Genomic DNA, 24,630 nt, shown 5'->3' on the forward strand with positions numbered 1-24,630 from the left:
ACGGCTTGATAGCCACTGCTAACTGCTACATGTAAACCAACGATGCCGCTAGGCTAATGTTAGCCACGATCGCAAAGTCTAAAATTTCTTCAAAAAACACTGCACCAGTAATCAGATCCTACATTTCCACAATGGATACATTTAGTTTTCAAATTTTATTAGGGTTTCAGTGAGTACTTTTTCGCTCCTAAATCAAGTTTTGAGCAACACCGACACGTTTAGAATGGATCATACACAGGATTATAAACCAGAAAACATCAGCAGCAACCTTTATTAGATACTATATATTTCTATGATTGGAACCTTCACAATGATAATAAATGTTTTTTTTTTTTTACATCAAATTAAATTACTTAAAATATCGGCCTATATATCGGCAATCAGCCAACCCCCTTCATATCGGTATCGGACCCCAAATATGGGTCTGGCCCTAATATTGGGTTAGAAACAGCCAATAACAGTCCACCCCCCCAGGTCTGCAGAAGCAACAGGCGGGGGGACGTCTTTGAACTCCTTTATAGGAGTGCTTTATAGTAAAAGAGATTTTTGGTCCACAATGCTTTGAAACAACTGATGTCATCTATAACTGCCATTTAAAAATGCTACAATATTCCGTAAATCAGTTTATCCATCATCAACATCGCTGACTTTAGAGCAGAACTTTGGAGCGGAAAGTGATTAAGATGTGTCTCTTTTGTGACGGAAACTTTTAAATGAGCCCTGTCTGATATGCATCCGGGGAGCTGTGTAACATTGCGGTGAAAATGTGAAAAAAAAATCACATTTCAAAAATTGAAATAGGCCCTTCCATATTCAAAGTGAGTCCAAAACGACCGGCATAGCCAAACACAGAAGAGACATAAAACTATGGAATATGGAAGGCCATTATGGTCAAGTATTTCACTTTATTTTGAACAAGTTTGAGTAATCCTTTCAGCTGCAGAAAGCCAGACAGCTCTGAAGGTTTCTGTGAACATGGTGTCTTCATCACAGCACCACTGATTTGTTACCAAGTTGTTAATAGTAGAAATGAAAGCTTTTCATTTACAGTTTAATCACATGCCATTCTCACAGCAGCCCATAGAGGGAGCTCCAGGTCAATATAACGCAGAATGACAGTACCAGAGGGCAATGTTGAAGGGGTTCACAGAGGAAATTAAAGGGATAGTCTGTAAGATTGAGAGTGAAAGTGATCTAGCTCGTCTTATTGGTCAGTGATTAAGTGATAGCCCGTGGATTACTGTATCTATTACAGTATCTATATCTCAGACCTAGACTCAATTATTTGGACTATCAAATTTGTGAAACATTTAAACTTACAGATTATCACTTTAAAGAAACTAAATGACGGTTATAATGCTAAACTCTGACTGTGTTAGCCGCTAACTGTTGCTGCGCTGCTGCTTCGATCCTACACGTGTTTGTGTTTCCAAGGTGAGGGGGTGATGTGGGGTAAATATATAGTAATTTAATAGTGTTATGCAATAATACAATCACTTAAAAGTAATCTCACGGAAACAGTCATACTTATTATTTCATGGTAAACTCATCAATAACTCTAACTTTAACCCAATAAAGGCTGTAAATGATCAGAAAATAAAAACACAATGCATCTGTCCCTTGTTATACCAAGCTACTGTCAGGAAGCTGAAATCTCTCCCTTCCCTTCCCAACCCACAGACCCACTCCAGATCCAGAGCCCCTCGTCACAGCTCCTACAGAATCCTCTGGTCGGCTGGATCTTGTGTAAACAGTGTTCGAAAGCTCCCAAGTATGTGACAGAGCACTTAAACAAACACCCAGATTACACCCAGCGCTCCACTTCCACGTATCTAGCCCTGCATGTTAGACCTCTCCGTTTCGTAACAAGCCATGGAGGCCAAAAACAGTGAAAGTGTGAAACTTTCCACAAGCATTAGTCAGCAGAAATATGCAGGGAAGAGGAACCAGAAAGCCAGGAATAATGTGTATCTTATTAAGAGGTAAACAGGCCCTGTGGGAGCGGCTGTGAGCAGAGCGAGTGAGGAAGTAACGTTTGAATCTTACAAAGACACCAGGTATAAACAGCCAAATAAGGAGGTTCCATCTAACACAATTATTACTAAAACATTTGCAAAATGACTTCACAAAAAATATCAAAGTAAACACCTCCGCAGATCAGTCTAATTCTGAATATAAAGCTCACACTCATGTGGAATGGAATGTGTCAGTAAAGCTGTGCAGCCCAGAACTCTCCACAAGATGAGTCAAGAATGAATTAGCAAAGTTCTCCGTGTAAGATAATAATCAAATAAAGAAACTTAACAGTAGGCACATTACTTTTGAACATGTTAAATCGGGCATTGTTTTCTCACAAACCCTTTTCTCCCTTAAGACAAACAGTGAGTATGACCAGTTTGACTAAAACACTTATACTCCTAAATAGTCGTGTGTAGTTCTAGTGTGTAATGTACCACATTCTAGTACGTTTGTGTAGGGACAGTGAGGAAAAAAAGTATTTGGCCGAAATCCAATAGAAAGTCTTTGGGGAACTGACCAAATACTTTGTTTCCCCACTGTACATGATGGCTCAAAAACAATCCTTAAAAAGTCTGTATTTCTAACTATGGATGTGAAAGCTATTTCGTAGGGTGAATGGTTGTTGGACTCCCCTGGAACTACCACCTCATCGTGTGGGGTTGTTTGAGCGCCTGAAGGGCATCATGTAGGTGATGAGCCAGACTAAGAGCATGTCAGAAAACCCCGATGACTAGCTTATCAGTAACCCCACTGCGACCCCACACTGGAGCCCGGCCTGGGGTGTGGGCTCTTAGGCGAGCACCTGGTGGTCGGGTCTTTGCCCACAGGGCCCAACCTTCTGTGGGCTCACCACCCCTCGCAGAGCTGTGGGGTCCGGTGCAGAGAGGACTGGTCAGCGGGCAAACACAGGTGCCCCCACGGCCCTGTATACAGCGTCGGCCGGCCCTTTGTCGCCGGTTCTGTTCATTACCTTTATGGACAGAAGTTTGAGCCGCAGTCAGGGGCCGGAGGGTGTCTCTCATCTCTTCATCACGAGTTCAGGGACGGATGGAGCGGAAGATTTACAGAAGGATTGGTGCGTTCTCTGCAATGCAGCCGTTGTAATGGACTGTTGTGGTGAAGACGGAGCCGAGTCGCTCTACGTTACTATCCTCACCTATGGTCATGAGATCTGGGTAATGACTGAAAGGACAAGATCACAGATACAAGTGGCTGAAATGTTTGCGGGTTGGCTGAGCGCACCCTTCGAGGTGAGGATCCCAGACGGGAGGAGCTCGGTGTAGAGCTGCTGCTCCTTCACGTGGCTCAGGCATCTGTCTTGGGTGCCTCCCGGTCGCCTCCCTCGGAAGCTGTTCCAGGCCTCTACAAACACTTCCTGAAGTGCATTCCATACTAGTTTAAATATGGACTGGCTGAACTAAACCATGGTTTTCACAAAGATGTCCCTTGAAAGCCTCAGTTACACATCAAGTCAAAGAGTGTGAATACTTCGTGTCAGATTTTAACATTGAACAGAGGGGTATCAGGAGACTGTTTACATAATAGTGGAAAATACAAGGCCAGAGTCATGATCGTTGTCAGTTGCCATGGCGACCATATGCAAGTGCACACAGGAGCACAAGCCTCAGAGGCTTAGACCCTGACTTAACCCTTTGGCGCTGTATGGGCCAGAGGTCAGCAGAGGCCAGGCTGCTCCAGTCCCACCCACACACAGCCCGATTTAATCAGGACGCTCACACACACTTATATGCAAGAGGAGGCTATGGCGGATGAGAACATAGGACAGGCCTGGGTGTATAAAGGGCTAGCATTAGTGTAACTTACAGACTTGATCACAGCAAAGGCTGTGACAGCACGGATAAATGGCTCAAAAAAAATGTGAATGTATAAAAATACGGGGACCATAAAGCACACTGTAAATCAGATTACCAGAGTTCATAATTTAGAGGAACATTGCCCAATCATAAAATGTCTAACTGAGCTCGTGAAGTCAGTCATCATTGTACTTCGCCCACTGCCCACAGACGGATTGACCCAGCGGCCTTAAAGGAGAGGTCAAACGCACATTTTTCCCTATAGGGACAAATAAAGTAGACCTTAACTCACTGGGCACTGCTGTCACGTGATTCACTCGGAGCGCTGCTCTTCTATGGCAACCTTCACATTACTTTCCTCTTTACATCGCACTGACATGACACATGTCAAACTAAAATCAAAAACCAAATGACCTAGAATAGCTTGAACATACACACGGGCCTACTTTGGTACAGTAGATCAGCTAGCACACCCCTAACACCAAATAGCAGGCCTGTGCAGAGGGGCGACGGGGGCTTGTAGTCATTGTTATAAGCCTCATGTTTCCTTTTTACATTGTTGCTCCTCGTGGACAGCTCAGTCCAAAAAAGGAGAGCATTTCACAATCGGGGCGTAGAGCAAACTTTTTTGTTTTCAATTCAGCCGCTCAAAGAATCCTGTAACTGTAGCGCATGTAAGCTACACTCTCCTTGCAACTACTGCACGACTCTGCAACTCCTCGGCAGCCAATGTGACAGTTTCTGATCAATCAAATCCTTTACATTTGGTAAATTTGCACATTCGAGCAGTGTCCAACCCCGTGGGCTGCTACCTTTCTGTCCCCGCTTGCCCGGGGAAAGCATGGGGAAAGCATGGTGACACCAAAATATCGCCATGCGAGTCTGTCCACCCCCTGTCCTGCCCACGTTTTGCACCAGGTATGACACTGAAGATTGCAAGGAGTGCCACCCGTCTGCGCAGGCGTCTGCTATACAGCCTGCTCTCTGAACCGCAAGATCCAGCCCTTTGTCCTTCCCCTGGCTGGGCAGCACAATACAGTTGGTGTTTTAAAGGCAGGTGATGCCCGTTCCTTAGTGACCACAGAGCTCAAGTGTTCCCCTGAAGTGCCTCTTATCATCTCATCATACGGCTCACAGAACAGGCTCCTCTGTTCCTCTGATAGGGCTTCTTCTCGGACAATGATTCAGACATTTATTCATTCAGATTCAATTAGATGGCTGGTGTGTGAAGCACTCTCATCTCCAAGTGTTGATTTAGCACTGAACCCTTGCTCTTTATAGTCCCGTGCCCTATATAGTCCTATATAGGCCTACTTAGTACTGCATATAAGATACCACTATTTACTATTTAATTGTTTTTTTCACATTTCCTGCCTATTAGCACAGCCTGAGTGTTTCTAAGAGCTGCATGTAACAAGTACATTTTTCCATGGTGAGATCATTAAAGACTATCTTATCCTTCCATACACGGCAGCTAAGCACTCACTGAGCAGCGCGTTTGTTTTGAGGTTCGTGTTTGCTTGTACTTTATTGGAAACAACGCTTTTGCAGTGGATTTTGACCAGGATTGGATCTTCCACATTTGTCTGTGTCCTGATGATGCATGGTGCTCTGGATCTGGAACCATACTGTGCACTGCATACAGTCTTCAGTTTAGCGATAGGTGATGATGACTATGGCGTCAGAGAACTACTACTACTACTACTGAGGGCGCACATACATCAGCATGTGCAGTACACAGGGATCGAGGGCACATGCACCAAAAGTGAGCGGTGAATATGTGGAAGTAGGTCTGGGCAATTAATCGAAATTTAATCAAAATCGCAGTCTCTACTTTGGTAAATCTCAATAATCGTCATAGGACTTTATAATCGACAGGTTTACAGCCATTTCTGTGGCACCAACAATACCCAGTTTGGGAGTTTGGACAAGACAATGGGAAATCGCCCAGGCCTATGTGGAAGTGTGTGCAAAAACTATGACGGAGGCTTATGTCTCTTCAGACGCCCAGTGTTTGCATTCCAGCGCGCTGTTTTCGGCCCGCTGTGCTCTTCCAAAGTTTGACCACTCAGTTTTCTTTTTCATTCAACAGGTTACATCATCAGAATAAGGCTGACCAGCAGATCACAGATATAAAACTGAAAGACGTTATCAAACTACTGATTTATAAAGGAACAGATTTAATAAATAAAATAATAAATAAATAAAATAAATTATAATAGCTATCATAATTCATTATTGAGTATTGTTCAAGAAGAACGTTACCTCAAAATAAATAAATACTATTAACACATTGAGTGCCAAAAACGGAAAAACTTGTTTTTGCTGGGGTTTTTTAAATTACGAAACTAGACACTCTAATACACCTTAGGGGGCGTGGTGTTAGTCCGAGGGGGCGTGGTGTTAGTCCGAGGAGGGTGCGTGGTGTTATTCTGAGGGGGCGTGGTGTTATTCTGAGGGGGCGTGGTGTTAGTCCGAGGGGGCGTGGTGTTAGTCCGAGGGGGCGTGGTGTTAGTCCGAGGGTGCATGGTGTTAGTCCGAGGGGGCGTGGTGTTAGTCCGAGGGGGCGTGGTGTTAGTCTGAGGGGGCGTGGTGTTAGTCTGAGGGTGCATGGTGTTAGTCCGAGGGGGCGTGGTGTTAGTCTGAGGGGGCGTGGTGTTAGTCTGAGGGGGTGTGGTGTTAGTCTGAGGGGGCGTGGTGTTAGTCTGAGGGGGCGTGGTGTTAGTCTGAGGGGGCGTGGTGTTAGTCTGAGGGGGCGTGGTGTTAGTCTGAGGGGGCGTGGTGTTAGTCTGGTGTTGTGAACAGCTGTAAACCCGACACTTCTCTCTCGCTCTGTGGAGCGTTTGACAAAGCAGGGCGGCTTCACATGGAAAGATCGAAACAGTTCAGATTTTTTTTTTTTTTAAATGGTTAAAATCGGGACGGCTGAGAGACGTCCTGTTAAAGTTTTCAATCCAGAACCAACCTGTTTAAATGCACACACCATGAAAAGAGATCGATAACACGCGGTGTTTCAAAACATGTCAACAATGTTGTCGTTGAAAACTGACTTGACACATATATTTAGGCATTTGGCTCTCTAGCTCCTCACTTTCGAGCCTCTGCCTTGGGGTAATTTTTGACAACACCTTCAAATTTGACAAACAAATCAATTATGTGATAAAAGCCAGCTTCTTCCAGCTCAGAATTCTAAGTTAAGTGAAAGTTTATCTTCCGCACAGCGATTTTGAGCGAGTTATTCATATGTTTATATCGTCGCGTCTGGGCCGGACAAATCCTCATTCAACCGCCTACAACAAGTCCAGAACGCTGCTGCACGCTTACCGACAGGGACGAGGAGGCGGAGCATATCACCCCTGTGCTGGCCTCCCATTGGCTGCCCGTCAGCTATAGAATTGACTTTAAGATCTTGATGCTTGTGTTTAAATGTCTTCATGGATCTGCTCCTGAGTATCTCTCTGAGCTTTTGTCCGTTTATGCCCCAGTCAGATCAGTAAGGTCTGCGAACCAGCTGTCTTTGAACGTGCCCAGATCCCGTTTAAAGACGCGAGGAGATCGAGCGTTTAGTGTGGCTGCTCCCAAACTCTGGGAGTTTGTGGGAGCTGTCTTTTTAGATCTTAAGAAGGCCTTTGATACTGTAAACCATCAGATTCTTTTATCCAAATTGTCTTGTTTAAATGTTTCCACACAGACAATGCTTTGGTTTGAATCATATCTCTCTCACAGACAACAATGTGTTTCTCTTTCTGGCTCCAAATCACCTTACCTTGACTGCCCAGCAGGGGTCCCCCAAGGCAGCATTTTAGGACCTATTTTATTTAGTATTTATATTAATGACCTACCCAAAGTGTGCCAAAATGTCAATGTCCAGCTCTACGCAGATGATGCTGTAATTTTCGTGCAAGCAAAATCTACACAAGAAGTTTCAAAATTGTTAACATCTGCCATGACCGATGTCCAAAAGTGGGTCAAGGAATTATGTTTACATCTTAACAAAAAGAAAACAGTCTGTATGATGTTCAGTAAAAAAGCAACTGATTCAAAACAGTCCAATGTTTTCCTGGATGGAGTTGAGCTCAGCCTCGTCACTGAGTTCAAATACCTGGGACTGACATTGGACCCAACGCTGACATTTAAGAAACATGTTAAACGGTAAGACAGGTAAGACCCTTCATGTCTCTGTATACAGCCCGAATGTTCTTACACTCCATGATTCTGCCTCATGTAGAGTATTGTATAACCACATGGTCACTTGCTGCTGGTACAACACTCAAACCAATAGAGTCTCTTTTTAAAAAAGCCATAAAAATCTTGGACAAGAAACCGTTCTCCTTTCACCACTGCACTGTTTTAGAGAAGCATCATTTACTCAATTTTGATAACTTCATTAATTTTAAATATGGCACAGCAGCAAACTTACATGGGGGAAAAACAGATGGGAAGGAGGGAACCTGGAGGCCTGGGGCCGTAACAGTTGCCTTGTATATAAAGTATTGCATGGACTTGCTCCACCTCCATTGCAGGATGTCCAAAGGAGGTTCTGCTGTGTGGAACCTCACAGAGAGCACAGTCTGTTCAAAGGAGGTTCTCCTGTGTGGAACTTCACAGAGAGCACAGTCTGTCCAGAAGAGGTTCTCCTGTGTGGAACCTCACAGAGAGCACAGTCTGTCCAAAGGAGGTTCTCCTGTGTGGAACCTCACAGTCTCCTCGAGCTGATGCCCTGGTGCCCATCCCACTAACCGACTTTGGCTTGATGACAGACTGTGCTCTCTGTGAGGTTCCACACAGGAGAACCTCCTCTGGACAGACTGTGCTCTCTGTGAGGTTCCACACAGGAGAACCTCCTCTGGACAGACTGTGCTCTCTGTGAGGTTCCACACAGGAGAACCTCTTCTGGACAGACTGTGCTCTCTGTGAGGTTCCACACAGGAGAACCTCCTCTGGACAGACTGTGCTCTCTGTGAGGTTCCACACAGGAGAACCTCTTCTGGACAGACTGTGCTCTCTGTGAGGTTCCACACAGCAGAACCTCCTTTGGACAGACTGTGCTCTCTGTGAGGTTCCACACAGGAGAACCTCCTCTGGACAGACTGTGCTCTCTGTGAGGTTCCACACAGGAGAACCTCCTCTGGACAGACTGTGCTCTCTGTGAGGTTCCACACATGAGAACCTCCTTTGGACAGACTGTGCTCTCTGTAAAAGGCACCAAGTACTGGAATAGTCTCCGTTTACCAGTCAGAGAGACTCCAACTCTGGCCACTGTCAAAGCACGTTTTAAACTGTGGCTAAAGGAAAACCAGGCCTGTAAACACTTGCATACTGCATGTATTGTTGTCACATTATGTAATTGTAAATTGTAAATTGTGCATGTGCTGCCTGCCTCGGGACTACAGATGGAAACTAGCATCCCCGCTATAATCTGGCATATTTACAGTGGTCATGTGCAACTGTTCATTAATATGCATTGTCCCTATTAAATAAATAAATGAATAAATAACTAACAGTCTCCCCCTAAATGTCAGAGCTGCTCCAACCATAGAAACCTTTAAGACTGCCCTTAAAACACATCTGTTTGCGTTGGCGTTCAATTCAAGTTGAGCTGTATTATAACTATTGTGTGTGCTTCTCTTGTTGTTTCGTACTGTAATTTTATATTGTGTACCTGTATGTGAAGCACTTTGGGCACCTAGTGTTGTTGTCAACGTGCTATACAAATAAAGTTGACATTGACATTGACATTTGTCTCTTCCCATGACGTTAGTGCCTGTCCAGAGAGGAGCGAGGAGGAGCGAGGAGGAGCGAGGAGGAGCGAGGAGGAGCGAGGAGGAGCGAGGAGGAGCGAGGAGGAACGAGGAGGAGCGAGGAGGAGAGCTTAGATTTCTCAGGAACCGAGGCACGTAGAATTAAAGTGTTTTCACCTGCGGAGAGCTCAGAGTCTCATCTTTAAAACGAGCCATAGCATGTGTCCATAGCTATAACATGGAATATGCTGTGGTGCTACAAATATCATGAAAAATGGTCTGGATAGTTGGCACTCAATGTGTTAAAAAAAAAAAGTAATGATGATGATAATAAATAGGAAGAAGAAGGAATGTTCATGTTCTACAATCTGATTGGCCAGAAACAGGTATGATCAAACGGAGCCAGAGGTGGTAGAGCCGCCAACATAATTTACTCAAGAGTAAAAAAAAAAGAATACTGTGAGTAACTGAGTGTAACTGTCGGATTTATTTACTCTGATGTCATAAATTGTGTGAAACAAAACATAAAATCTTAGAAATTGTTATATTTACAAATAATATTCCAATAAAATGGTAGAAAATACAGAAAACCAAAACAATTATAAAGAACACGGAGCTTACATATTTACTGAAAAGTGGAAAATGTAACAATTCATTTTACTCAAGTAAGAAACAGATACTTCACTACAATTTGACTTAAGTAGAGATAAAAAAGTAGGCTACCGTATGATAAACTACTCGAAGAAGTAGGCTTACAATTTCTTCAAACAGTTACTCAAGCACCTTAAAGATAACAATAGAATATTCCTGACTACTTTAGTTGTTGGAATGTAATAAGTGCATTTTTTTGGTCGAATGTTAATGTACAGTATGTTAATGTAATGTACGTCTGAAGAGACATAAGCCTGTCGTGGTTTTTGTGCTCACTTCCACATATTCACCGCTCACTTTTAGTGCATGTATGTCACATATCTTTGCGGTGCATTGTTACACCTATACATTGTTTATTTATGCTCACACTGAAGAATCCCAAAGTCCTATAAAAGCCCAAATAAAGCACAGCGTCTGGCATATCAAGGTGAGGTCAGAGCAATCTTTATCTAGACTTAATTTAGAGGAAATAAAAGCCCTTGTCATCAGTCGACAGCTGTGCGCCTGCAGGGTCACCTTCTTCAAAGCTTCAAGAGGGACAAAAACAGCAGGCACAAAAAGAAATAACCTAGAAACAGTTCATTACTGCACCGAACCTATCTGCAGAGAAACAGCTTCTCACATGCTAGCTCCAGGAGCTAACTCAGTGTGGATATGGGCTGTACCACTTATCTACATTCATTCTGCATATTGAATTTATGGTACTGCAGTGAGGAGTGTGTTGGGGTTGAGGCGTGTGTTGGGGGTGAGGCGTGTGTTGGGGGTGAGGCGTGTGTTGGGGGTGAGGCGTGTGTTGGGGGTGAGGCGTGTGTTGGGGTTGAAGAGTGTGTTGGGGGTGAGGCGTGTGTTGGGGGTGAGGCGTGTGTTGGGGGTGAGGCGTGTGTTGGGGTTGAGGCGTGTGTTGGGGTTGAGGCGTGTGTTGGGGTTGAGGCGTGTGTTGGGGTTGAGGCGTGTGTTGGGGTTGAGGCGTGTGCTGGGGTTGAGGCGTGTGTTGGGGTTGAGGCGTGTGTTGGGGTTGAGGCGTGTGTCGGGGTGAGGAGTGTGTTGGGGTTGAGGCGTGTGTTGGGGTGAGGAGTGTGTTGGGGTGAGGCGTGTGTTGGGGTTGAGGCGTGTGTTGGGGTGAGGCGTGTGTTGGGGTGAGGCGTGTGTTGGGGTTGAGGCGTGTGTTGGGGTTGAGGCGTGTGTTGGGGTTGAGGCGTGTGCTGGGGTTGAGGCGTGTGTTGGGGTTGAGGCGTGTGCTGGGGTTGAGGCGTGTGTTGGGGTTGAGGCGTGTGTTGGGGTTGAGGCGTGTGTTGGGGTTGAGGCGTGTGTTGGGGTTGTGGAGTGTGTTGGGGTTGAGGAGTGTCTTGGGGTGAGGAGTGTGTTGGGGTTGAGGCGAGTGTTGGGGTTGTGGAGTGTGTTGGGGGTGAGGAGTGTGTTGGGGTTGAGGCGTGTGTTGGGGTTGTGGAGTGTGTTGGGGGTGAGGAGTGTGTTGGGGTTGAGGCGAGTGTTGGGGTTGTGGAGTGTGTTGGGGGTGAGGAGTGTGTTGGGGTTGAGGCGTGTGTTGGGGTGAGGAGTGTGTTGGGGTGAGGCGTGTGTTGGGGTTGAGGCGTGTGTTGGGGTGAGGCGTGTGTTGGGGTGAGGCGTGTGTTGGGGTGAGGAGAGTGTTGGGGTTGAGGAGTGCGTTGGGGTTGAGGCGTGTGTTGGGGTTGAGGCGAGTGTTGGGGTTGTGGAGTGTGTTGGGGGTGAGGAGTGTGTTGGGGTTGAGGCGTGTGTTGGGGTTGTGGAGTGTGTTGGGGGTGAGGAGTGTGTTGGGGTTGAGGCGTGTGTTGGGGTTGAGGAGTGTGTTGGGGGTGAGGAGTGTGTTGGGGTTGAGGCGTGTGTTGGGGTGAGGAGTGTGTTGGGGTGAGGCGTGTGTTGGGGTTGAGGCGTGTGTTGGGGTGAGGCGTGTGTTGGGGTGAGGCGTGTGTTGGGGTTGAGGCGTGTGTTGGGGTTGAGGCGTGTGCTGGGGTTGAGGCGTGTGTTGGGGTTGAGGCGTGTGTTGGGGTTGAGGCGTGTGTTGGGGTTGAGGCGTGTGTTGGGGTTGAGGCGTATGTTGGGGTTGAGGCGTGTGTTGGGGTTCAGGCGTGTGTTGGGGTTGTGGAGTGTGTTGGGGGTGAGGAGTGTGTTGGGGTTGAGGCGAGTGTTGGGGTGAGGAGTGTGTTGGGGTTGAGGAGTGCGTTGAGGTGAGGCGAGTGTTGGGGTGAGGAGTGTGTTGGGGTTGAGGAGTGTGTTGGGGTTGAGGCGTGTGTTGAGGTGAGGCGTGTGTTGGGGTGAGGGGTGTGTTGGGGTTGAGGAGTGTGTTGGGGTTGAGGAGTGTGTTGGGGTGAGGAGTGTGTTGGGGTTGAGGAGTGTGTTGGGGTGAGGAGTGTGTTGGGGTTGAGGAGTGTGTTGGGGTTGAGGAGTGTGTTGGGGTTGAGGAGTGTGTTGGGGTGAGGAGTGTGTTGGGGTTGAGGAGTGTGTTGGGGTGAGGAGTGTGTTGGGGTTGAGGAGTGTGTTGGGGTTGAGGAGTGTGTTGGGGTTGAGGCGTGTGTTGGGGTTGAGGAGTGTGTTGGGGTTGAGGCGTGTGTTGGGGTGAGGCGTGTGTTGGGGTTGAGGCGTGTGTTGGGGTTGAGGAGTGCGTTGGGGTTGAGGAGTGTGTTGGGGTTGAGGAGTGTGTGGGGGTGAGGAGTGTATTGGGGTGAGGCGTGTGTTGGGGGTGAGGCGTGCGTTGGGGTGAGGAGTGTGTTGGGGTGAGGAGTGTATTGGGGGAGGCGTGTATTGGGGTGAAGCGTGTGTTGGGGTTGTGGAGTGTGCTGGGGTGAGGAGTGTGTTGGGGTTGAGGAGTGTGTGGGGGTGAGGAGTGTATTGGGGGAGGCGTGTATTGGGGTGTGGAGTGTGTTGGGGTGAGGAGTGTGTTGGGGTGAGGCGTGTGTTGGGGTGAGGCGTGCGTTGGGGGTGAGGCGTGCGTTGGGGGTGAGGCGTGCGTTGGGGTTGAGGCGTGCGTTGGGGTTGAGGCGTGCGTTGGGGTTGAGGCGTGCGTTGGGGTTGAGGCGTACGTTGGGGTTGAGGCGTGTGTTGGGGTTGAGGAGTGCGTTGGGGTTGAGGAGTGTGTGGGGGTGAGGCGTGTGTTGGGGTGAGGCGTGCGTTGGGGTGAGGCGTGTGTTGGGGTTGAGGCGTGTGTGGGGGTGAGACGTGTGTTGGGGTGAGGCGTGTGTTGGGGATGAGGAGTGCGTTGGGGTTGAGGAGTGTGTTGGGGTTGAGGCGTGTGTTGTGGTTGAGGAGTGTGTTGTGGTTGAGGAGTGTGTTGTGGTTGAGGAGTGTGTTGGGGTTGAGGAGTGTGTTGGGGTTGAGGAGTGCGTTGGGGTTGAGGAGTGCGTTGGGGATGAGGCGTGTGTTGGGGTTGAGGCGTGCGTTGGGGTTGAGGCGTGCGTTGGGGTTGAGGAGTGCGTTGGGGTTGAGGAGTGCGTTGGGGTTGAGGAGTGTGTTGGGGTTGAGGAGTGTGTTGGGGTTGAGGAGTGTGTTGGGGTTGAGGAGTGTGTTGGGGGTGAGGAGTGTGTTGGGGTGAGGAGTGTGTTGGGGTTGAGGAGTGCGTTGGGGTTGAGGCGTGCGTTGGGGTTGAGGAGTGTGTTGGGGTTGAGGAGTGTGTTGGGGTTGAGGAGTGCGTTGGGGTTGAGGAGTGCGTTGGGGTTGAGGAGTGTGTTGGGGTTGAGGCGTGTGTTGTGGTTGAGGAGTGTGTTGTGGTTGAGGAGTGTGTTGGGGTTGAGGAGTGTGTTGGGGTTGAGGAGTGTGTTGGGGTTGAGGAGTGCGTTGGGGTTGAGGAGTGCGTTGGGGTTGAGGAGTGTGTTGTGGTGAGGCGTGTGTTGGGGGTGAGGCGTGTGTTGGGGGCGAGGCGTGTGTTGGGGTTGAGGAGTGTGTTGGGGTGAGGAGTGTGTTGGGGTGAGGCGTGTGTTGGGGGTGAGGGGGGAGAGGTGTGGAGCTTGTCTTTAGAAAAAATTAGCTCGCTGCTTCTAGCGCTGCAATGTGAGAACACAACTATTGCGGTCAGCAAAATGGAGTAGCTTTAGCATCAATTCTTTTAATTTTTTGATGAATCGTTACATCCCTAACAATAAGGCCACGGAATAAACTACTTGTTCCAAGAAGTGACTGGGATTTATGAGAACTTCATCGGTTTGCTTCAAAGAGTCACTCAAGGCTTTTTTGAATGACTCATACCAACCCTTAAACCATATTCAGGCCATTGGCTCCATTTTATATGGAGGCCAACCTGACAAATCACAATTTATAACATTGTGCCACAAATAAATATAAAGCTTTGAAGTAGTCAAATAAGGTTATCACTGATTACAACTTTGGGCATACAAGTAACGTGCCAACCAAAAAGGCTGGACTTGTGCCTCAAAACAGAGGTTAACTGCCCACCATGCTGAATGACCAGGTTAACCCAACAAAGGAGTACCCGTCAAAAGTTCAGAAACATTTTTTATGTATCAGCTTTTCTTTATTATCAACACGATTTGCATTGTGTGATTCTCATTGAAGACACACTATGAATGAACATAATGGGATTATGGAGGAAACAAGAATGGGTGAAATAACTCCAAATTCACTTTATTCTTGGCATTTTCTCAATGACCTTCATAAGGTCGTCCCTGAAGTGGTTTCACAGTCAGCGAGTTCATGATGTCGTCAAACTTCACAGAGAACGTGTCAAAAGTGCAAAGCAGTAATCAAAGCAAACGGCGGATATTTGTAATCTATTTAAACTTTTTTTGTTTAAAACATTATTTCAAATGTGTTAATTCAAAAATGTGTTCCTTCAGTGAGAATCTACAATGGAAATAGTCTTGATATAAAAGAAGACCAATACAAAACAAACATTTGATGGGTAGACTGCAAAAGCTCTGGCAGTGAACAGTCTGAGCGGGGATTATCTGAGTGACAGTCTGTAGTAATGTGCGTACCTTGACCGCTGGAGCCTCACCATCCTCCGCCGTGCTCTGACCATTCTGTCAAAGGAAAAACAGAAGACACAATCAGACAGGAAACACACAAGGGACCACAACAACCATGAAATAAATGCATCATTACATCCAAGATCTGCCAATAATAAACAGAAACCACAGGGTTACATACACTGTGCAAGTATACAGCTGTCTGACATCAAGGAAGAATACAATTATATAGTAGTCAATTACTAAGAATTATCAAAATTATATGATAATACTTAGTAATAACTTAAAATGATTTTCATTAATATTGTGCGTGTATAGTGCGTATTCATAGATGTGTGTGTATTGCGTGTGTTCACAGATGTGCGTGTACAGTGCGTGTTCACAGATGTGCGTGTGTATTGCGTGTGTTCACAGATGTGCGTGTACAGTGCTTGTTCATAGATGCGTGTAGACAGTGCGTGTTCATAGATGTGCGTGTACAGTGCGTGTTCATAGATGTGCATGTGTATTGCGTGTGTTCACAGATGTGCGTGTACAGTGCGTGTTCGTAGATGTGCGTGTGTATAGTGTGTGTTCACAGATATGCGTGTGTATTGCGTGTGTTCATAGATGTGCGTGTACAGTGCGTGTTCAAGATGTGCGTGTGTATTGCGTGTGTTCATAGATGTGCGTGTACAGTGCGTGTTCAAGATGTGCGTGTGTATTGCGTGTGTTCACAGATGTGCGTGTACAGTGCGTGTTCATAGATGTGTGTGTGTGTATTGCGTGTGTTCACAGATGTGCGTGTGTATTGCGTGTGTTCATAGATGTGCGTGCACAGTGCGTGTTCAAGATGTGCGTGTGTATTGCGTGTGTTCACAGATGTGCGTGTACAGTGCGTGTTCACAGATGTGCGTGTACAGTGCGCGATCATAGATGTGTGTGTGTGTATTGCGTGTGTTCATAAATGCGTATGTATTGCGTGTGTTCATAGATGCGTGTGTATTGCGTGTGTTCATAGATGCGTGTGTATTGCGTGTGTTCATAGATGCGTGTGTATTGCGTGTGTTCATAGATACGTGTGTATTGCGTGTGTTCATAGATGCGTGTGTATTGCGTGTGTTCATAGATGTGTGTGTACAGTGCGTGTTCACAGATGTGCGTGTGTATTGCGTGTGTTCACAGATGTGCGTGTACAATGCGTGTTCATAGATGTGTGTGTGTGTATTGCGTGTGTTCACAGATGTGCGTGTGTATTGCGTGTGTTCATAGATGCATGTGTATTGCGTGTGTTCACAGATGCGTGTGTATTGCGTGTGTTCATAGATGCGTGTGTATTGCGTGTGTTCATAGATGCGTGTGTATTGCGTGTGTTCATAGATGTGTGTGTACAGTGCGTGTTCACAGATGTGCGTGTGTATTGCGTGTGTTCACAGATGTGCGTGTACAATGCGTGTTCATAGATGTGTGTGTGTGTGTATTGCGTGTGTTCACAGATGTGCGTGTGTATTGCGTGTGTTCATAGATGCATGTGTATTGCGTGTGTTCACAGATGCGTGTGTATTGCGTGTGTTCACAGATGCGTGTGTATTGCGTGTGTTCACAGATGCGTGTGTATTGCGTGTGTTCACAGATGCGTGTGTATTGCGTGTGTTCATAGATGCGTGTGTATTGCATGTGTTCATAGATGCGTGTTTATTGCGTGTGTTCACAGATGCGTGTGTATTGCGTGTGTTCACAGATGCGTGTGTATTGCGTGTGTTCATAGATGCGTGTGTATTGCGTGTGTTCACAGATGCGTGTGTATTGCGTGTGTTCATAGATGCGTGTGTATAGTGCGTGTTCACAGATGCGTGTGTATTGCGTGTGTTCATAGATGCGTGTGTATTGCATGTGTTCATAGATGCGTGTTTATTGCGTGTGTTCACAGATGCGTGTGTATTGCGTGTGTTCACAGATGCGTGTGTATTGCGTGTGTTCACAGATGCGTGTGTATTGCGTGTGTTCATAGATGCGTGTGTATTGCGTGTGTATTGCGTGTGTTCACAGATGCGTGTGTATTGCGTGTGTTCACAGATGCGTGTGTGTTGCGTGTGTTGAGATTGTTGGAAAGGCACAAAAGCAGAGCAGTGCGTGGGCGGCACAGCCTTTGTATCCAGCTCTTTGCTCTTGTACGGGCAAATGTAATCATGTGGGCACTTCCCTTATCTGTGCACCAGCACCACACGCTCCCAGGGATAATCAGTGTTATTGAAAGGCAATAGTCTGGCAGGGGCCAGGTGGAAACTCAACCAGGCTGCTCATTCACTCAGTCAGGGCCCTGCACTCTGCTTTACAAGCTGTGATTAGGGCTGTGTAAGAGGCAATACATGAAATATTAACCATCTTTCTAAAAGACTGTGCCCTAAATAAAGACTATGGTCAAGTCAATAGTGAGTGTATCGTGGATTGCGAAACCTTGAGTGTGATAATAGTCCGCCTCATGATTAAAGCCTGAATTAAGAAATCTCTGCGAGGAATTATTGTATTTTGAGATTAAATCTACTAGAAACAAACGCGCCCAAACAACACACTTGAAATGAATATTTATACACTGCTCACAAAAACCTAGGGCACACTCAAAAAACACAATGTAACTCCAAGTCAGTCAAATTTCTGGGATATCAGACTGTCCAGTTAGGAAGCCACGCTTATGGTGAATCAGCTTCACTTGGTGTTGTGGAAATTAAACAGACACAGGTGGAAATGAGAGGCAATTAGCAAGATCACTCCAAAAGAGGAATGGTTTTGCAGGTGGTGACCACAGACCATTTCCCTGTCTTCATCCTTTGTGCCGTATTTTTGGAACACTTTTGCATTTGTCCAGTGTTCTCACCACTAGAGGGATCATGAGGAGCATCTACAACCTACAGAAGTTGCTCAGGGAGTGATGCTCATTCAAAATGGCAAGTCCATTCGTGCTGTGGCAAGAAGGTTTGCTGTGTCTCCCAGCGCAGTGTCCAGAGCATGGAGGAGATACCAGGAGACAGGCCAGTACACCAGGAGACCTGGGGGGGGCCGACCGAGATCAACAACCCAGCAGCAGGACCGCTATCTGCTCATTTGTGCACGGAGAAACAGGAGAAGCACTGCCCGAGCCCTACAAAATGACCTCCAGAGGGCCACAAATGTGCATGTTGGTCCTCAAACGGTCAGAAACCGACTCCATGAGGGGGGTATGAGGGCGTTGGGCCGGTGCTTACTGCCCAACACCGTGCAGCCCAATTGGCATTTGCCGGAGAACACAGCGATTGGCAGATTGGCCAATGGTGCCCTGTGCTCTTTACGGATGAGAGCAGGTTCACCCTGAGCACATGTGACAGACGTGACAGAGTCTGGAGACGCCCTGGAGAACGTTCTGCTGCTGCAACATCATCCAGCATGACCGGTTTGGTGGTGGGTCAGTGATGGTCTGGGGAGGCACTTCATTGGAGGGCCGCACAGCCCTCCATGTGCGAGCCAGAGGTTCCCTGACTGGCATTGGGGACCGGGATGAGATCCTCAGACCTATTGTAAGACCATGTGCTGGTGCTGTGGGCCCTGGGTTCCTTCTGATGCGTGATAATGCCAGGCCACATGTCGCAAGAGTGTGTCAGCAGGTCCTGCATGATGAAGGTATTGATGTTATGGACTGGCCTGCCCGTTCCCCAGACTTAAATCCAATAGAGCACATCTGGGACATCATGTCTCGGTCCATCCATCAACGCCACGTGGCACCACAGACTGTCCAGGAGCTGACTGATGCTCTAATCCAGGTCTGGGAGGAGATCCCTCAGGAGGACATCCGTGGTCTCATCAGGAGCATGCCCAGGCGTTGTAGGGAGTGCATTCAGGCACGTGGAGGCCACACACACTACTGAGGATGATACAGACTCGTTCTGAGGAATTTCTACAGAATTTGGATCAATCAGTGACCTGATTGGTCGCTTTGATTTTGACTATAATTTTGGATCCAGACCTCCAGGGGCTGAGAATTTGATTTCCATTTATCATTCTTATGTTATTTTGTTCTCAACACATTGCCCTACACTATGAATAAAGATTTTCATCCGAAAAATTGAATTGATTGACATCTAGGATGTGTTTTTTGAGTGTGCCCTAAGTTTTTGTGAGCAGTGTATTTAGCTGATTGTCAAAACATTGAAACCAACAGTTGTATAAATGTATTCTGAGAATACGCTCGTGACCCATTAAAATTGTTCCTCACCCCACCTTTGGGTTCTGGGTCCCGACCACCCCAGTTGAGAACCACTGCTTTAGAGATGTCACATTAAAGTAGCTTTAGTGCTGGCTACTGAAGCTCGTTCAAACTGGCAATTTGGCTGTTTTAGAAGCCAGTGACAATATCTAGCATAAGGCGAAAATGGAAATGTATTCGGTGTGTACTGTAAGCATGGCCGGGTCACTGCTGCAGAGAATTGCCCTTCACGGAACCAACAAAGTTTTCTCATTCTCAATTATTTCACAAGAGTAAAACTCATTGAAATGAATAATCAAGTTACATTCACTTATAATCTCACACTGGATCAAGAAGAAAATACACTTCGGTAAATCAACTACAGATTAAAGACTTTGTTACAAGATCAAAAGTGACACCAGTTCTTTCTAATGATGCTCATTTTGGAGTTCATTCTGAGATTGCGGTGCTTTTCAAATCGTGACATTTTTAGGTTTGGCCCAAACCTGTTTCTCACAATCCCCCACACATTAAATGAAGCATATGTGTGACGGTACACAAGAGGGGGTGTGTGTATTTTTCCATAAGTTTGATATATATTGCATTTTGGTGTTTTTATTATGCACAAGTTCCCCTCCTTGTTGCCGTGCTAATCGGTCACATGACCTCCACCTTCACTCACGGGACTAAAACAGCCAAACACATTGCACCTGGGCTCTGGTGGCAGGTACGAACTAAGGCGGAAGCGGCACAGACGGAGAGGAGGCGAAAGAGGCACGGTCAAAGACAAGACAGAGACACACAAAGAACGAGAGCGGGCGACCGGGGGGGCTCGACTGGCACGGGGCAGGATGGAGGGGCTGGGACGTGGATAGAGCAGAGAAAGGGCCTGGCATTTGAGACCGCGGGGACGCAGCACGCAGTGGAGCCGAGGACCAGCGCAACCTGGCAGGCTGGCCTATGGCACCGTTGTTGGAAGGAGAAGGAGGTGTACGCCCCTGGAGGAGAGAGCCATGCCATTTTTATCCAAGTTACCCTTCATCCTGACACACCTTAATTGTTTTATATTTAATAAACTGTATTTAATCATCTTTTAAACGTTTACTCCTTTTATTGGTTACACCTGCCTATGCTGGTGGTACCAGAACTTTAAAGGAATAGGCCACCGTTTTTACATACTGAGATATGTTCTTAGCTCACTTTAGTCAAGTTAATATATCCCCGTCTGGTCTTTGTCCGCGCGCTCTGTCAGGCAAACGGAGCACATACGCAGCCTCTCCCACATGTCATATAGCTCCGAAAAAGCTCACGATAGAAGCTACCAAGCTCTTCCATGTGTTCCCTATTTAAATAAAGTTACGTGAAGTGTTTTCATGCGAAGTATATTTACCCAGAAATGTAGCATGTCGATTTTATAAGCAAATAAAAAGGGGGACTATATTGTGAGGCGTAATGATACGAGGAGCACAGCGTCCGCGTAGTAACTCCTAAAGACTTCCCCCGCTCACTTCCGTCAATAACCTTTAGGAGTTACTGCGCGGACGTTTTACTCCTCGTATCATTACGCCTCACAATATAGTCCCCCTATTTATTTGCTTATAAAATCGACATGCTACATTTCTGTGTAAATATACTTCACGTAACTTTATTTAAATAGGGAACACGTGGAAGAGCTTGGTAGCTTCTATCGTGAGCTTTTTCGGAGCTATGTGACATGTGGGAGAGGCTGCGCATGTGCTCCGTTTGCGTGACAGAGCGCACGGACAAAGACCAGACGGGGATATATTAACACGTCTAAAGTGAGGTAAGAACATGTCTTAGTATGTAAAAACGGTGGCCTATTCCTTTAAGATGGATAGAATAATAAGAAATGTCTGCACCGTGGTATTGGGACCACATTAATGAGTAGAATGTAAAGACTTTAATAAGATTTAAAGGTACATCTTGGTTTGATTTGCTCTGTGAAGACAGTGTTTATGCCTTTCTTTATGCATGTTGAGCCATGTGTTTTTGGGCTTAGCATCTTGTTGGGCCGCACGGTGGCACAGCCAGGGACGTGCACAGATAGAGCCCAGGTGGTGCTCAAGCACCTGCCCCCTCTGCCCTGTGCTCTTTAAGTGCCCTTCTCAAGACCTGTTTTTATTTCCTCCCCCAATATTAAGTATTATTTATTTTATTGTTCTTAGATATTTGCCCTATTAAGCCAACATGTGCTGAAAAATAAATACAGTTTTAATGTTCAGCAACTTCAAATCGCGCTTCATTCCTCCTCTGCCTCTGAGCCGCGGCGGCGCTGACGCTCCTGATCAATAAGGGCAACTGCGCTGTCCCCGTGTTTCCCCCTGTGAGAGAAGATGGTACAGCCCATCTCTGTGAGACGCGGAGTAAAGTAAACTGAGTGAATTCGGTAAATTTATGAACGAGCCAGCGCGACATGACGGGATTATTAAGGGGAAAGGAAACGAGAGGGCCGTCGGGGCGAGGACGTCAGCGCCGCGCGTGTCGAGACCGTCCGGATAAAGCCTGCGGTAACAAGTCAGTCACTTTAGCGGTTCTGTTTGTCGCGCTATAAAATGTTCTGAAAATGAGCTGTATTGACTAAGTCAGGGCTGAGCGTAGACCAGGGCCAGAGCAGAGTGAGCTGAGCTGAGGAGACAGAAGCGAGAGGAGGAGACAGAGGGGAGAGGAGGAGAGAGAAGGTGAGGAGGTGCCTGGGTTCTGGACACTGGAGGGGCACAGGAACATGAACAGCCCAGGATTATTGTTATATAACATGTTTTTTGACATGGACAAAAACATCCATGTCATGATATTGACAAAGCAGATGTTTTAAGTGTAGGCTATAGTACCTTTGCATCATTTATTTGTGCTAGACTGTGCTAGAATTTTACCCAATAAATAAAATTGAAATACAAGCATTTATTTAATGACCATTATTTTCATCATTGAAAAATACCTCAGAATTGTACAAACAAACATCTATGAGGCTGACCCCGCCTAAGATATGGCTGTAAACTTTAATGGGAGTGGGTACGTCTCCAGCTCGTCTCCATGGAGATGTGACTAAAGGCAGTAATTTAAGAGATTTAGACTGGTTAGTTTCACATCCAAATCCATTCTTTTACTAGGGGGGGGGGGGGGTGCCCTTTTGTCTTGGTTGAGCACCTGCCCCTCAAAATGTCTGTGCACGCCACTGGGCACAGCGGTTAGCGTTCATGCTTCACAACTACGTAGAAGGTCCCGGCTTCGATCCCTGTCTGGACTTTAGCATGTGCTACCGCTAAAAACATGTACAATAGGCCAGGATGAATGTAGTGTGCCTCAGGGCAGCTGAGGCTACAACAGTGCCACTACTGAGTATGATATGAATGAATAAAGGATGAATGAGAGAGTGTTTGAGAGTGCGCATGGGGGACGACAGATGGAAATTAGCCCAAGCCTACAATCCGGTGTGGCTCGTTTACATGCATGAGACCCATGTATGTTCATTAACATGCACTGTCCCGACCAAATAAACCAATAAACCAATAATGACGACAGTGTAGCACTTTGAGAAACTTGGTAACACAGGCTTGTAAAGTGCAATAAGTGTAAGTTATTGTTGTTAAGAGCAGGCGCATGTTTTATTCACAGCCCATATTATTGGACTCTAATCTGAGCTCTGATACTGGATCAGCACAACCCTGAGAGTAGAACCAGACTGACTGTGATGAGGACAGCCTCCTCTGCCACACACGTTCAACTCGTGTGTGGGTGTGTGGAGCTGCTGATGGCACAGATAATGGTGCGTCCCTCCCCCTGGGCGTCCTCAACCACATGGCTCTGGCACGTTTCCACCCCAGCCCCCATTGACAAGGGATAAACACACAACTGCATTACATCCATAAACAAGACGCCTGGGCTCCAGAAATGACCATCCACAAGTGGTGTCCAGATTGGCCAGACTGGTTACAGCAGCGTTTGATTTCTCCCTGGACGCCTGTTTGATTAGCTCAAGTCAACCGTGTTGTAGCACTGTGTTCGTGCTGGTGGTTTAACAGCGCAATTAGCACAGCACTGCTCCGTATCCAGGCAACTACCAAATACAATAGCCTTTGTATTGGACTGCACGTTCTCTGATGTGCACAGAGAAAGGCCCAGGTACCTTTGAGTTTCATGTGAAATGGACAACGGCTCGGTTTGTGCCAACATTTAGGGACATTCAGGGTTTGACCCTGATCCAATGGAATGTTATGGTCAACTGTATTGAACGTTGAGCTGAGATCTGAGGACAAATACAGAACAGTACTGAGAGCAGTGAGAAGACAGTTGTCTCTCTTATAATACAATTAGAAGAATTCTGACTGCACTTTGTGTTAGGCAAGAGAGAGGGAGGGGTAAGGTGAACTAAAGTTAGTTTTAACAGGACAGTAAGGTCTATAGGGCTTTTCCGTTGGGTGGCTGGAGCTTATACCCCTCCTGGAACCGCCACCTTAACGTGGTGGAGGGGCTTGAGCACCCAAATGATTCTGGGAGCTCTGTTTTGGGGGCTTCGTGCCCCTGGTAGGGTCTCCCAGGGCAAACAGGTCCTAGGTGACGGGTCAGACAAAGAGCGGTTCAGAAGCCCCATATGAGAGACCAACAGGCCCGGTCAGAACCATGAGGCTGTCCTTCCGTGGACCCACCACCTGCAGGAGGAGCCATAAGGGGCTGGTGCAATGTGATTTGGGCAGCTCCAACAGCTGCTCCCATGACCCACCAACGGACAAGTGGAAGAAAATGCATGGATGGAGCTTATGCAAATGAACCATGATTTAAAGTTTTGTTTCTTAATGAAAACAAAGCTGTCTTCCTTTGAGGTATGTTGTGTGATATCTTAAAAACAGTGAGGCGTGCTCCGTGGCAGGTGTGTCCTGTTTAACCTGCGCCTCTGCTGTCAATGAGCAGCATGTCTGGAAGTGGAGCGAGAGGGAAACAGGGAAGAGGTTCTGGTCCATTCTCTCGTGCGCAAGAGGAAACAGGTGCTGTAGAGTTTGTGCTGGTCTCTTTATGGAGAGAATAGGAAAAATCCTGCAGGCTTTGTAGTGGTAAATACAGCTTATACCTGCGTGTCACGTAGACTACACCACTGATGCAAACGGCAACGCGTCACGCCAGGCTTTGTGGCCTCACCAATGGGGAGGAAGGCTTGTCATGGGAATCACAATGTCACTCTTTTAGAACGTTTTCGGGAGGACTATAAGGATAAAAGCACACACACATAAAGTTGATTTAAA

The 24,630-nt window shown here is 46.9% G+C and overlaps 1 protein-coding gene across 1 annotated transcript in view; it reads right to left on the minus strand.

Moving 5' to 3' along the window:
* rps6ka1 (ribosomal protein S6 kinase a, polypeptide 1) overlaps window positions 1-24,630 on the minus strand; it is a 71,859-nt gene that overhangs the window by 37,642 nt on the left and 9,587 nt on the right. Inside the window, exon 2 of the mRNA XM_079573202.1 lies at window positions 15,190-15,234. Within this exon, the coding sequence (XP_079429328.1) occupies window positions 15,190-15,234 (45 nt within the window). The remainder of the gene's footprint in view (window positions 1-15,189; window positions 15,235-24,630) is intronic.

Source organism: Gobius niger (assembly GCF_951799975.1).
Source record: "Gobius niger genome assembly, chromosome: 16".
Taxonomy (NCBI): Eukaryota; Metazoa; Chordata; class Actinopteri; order Gobiiformes; family Gobiidae; genus Gobius; species Gobius niger.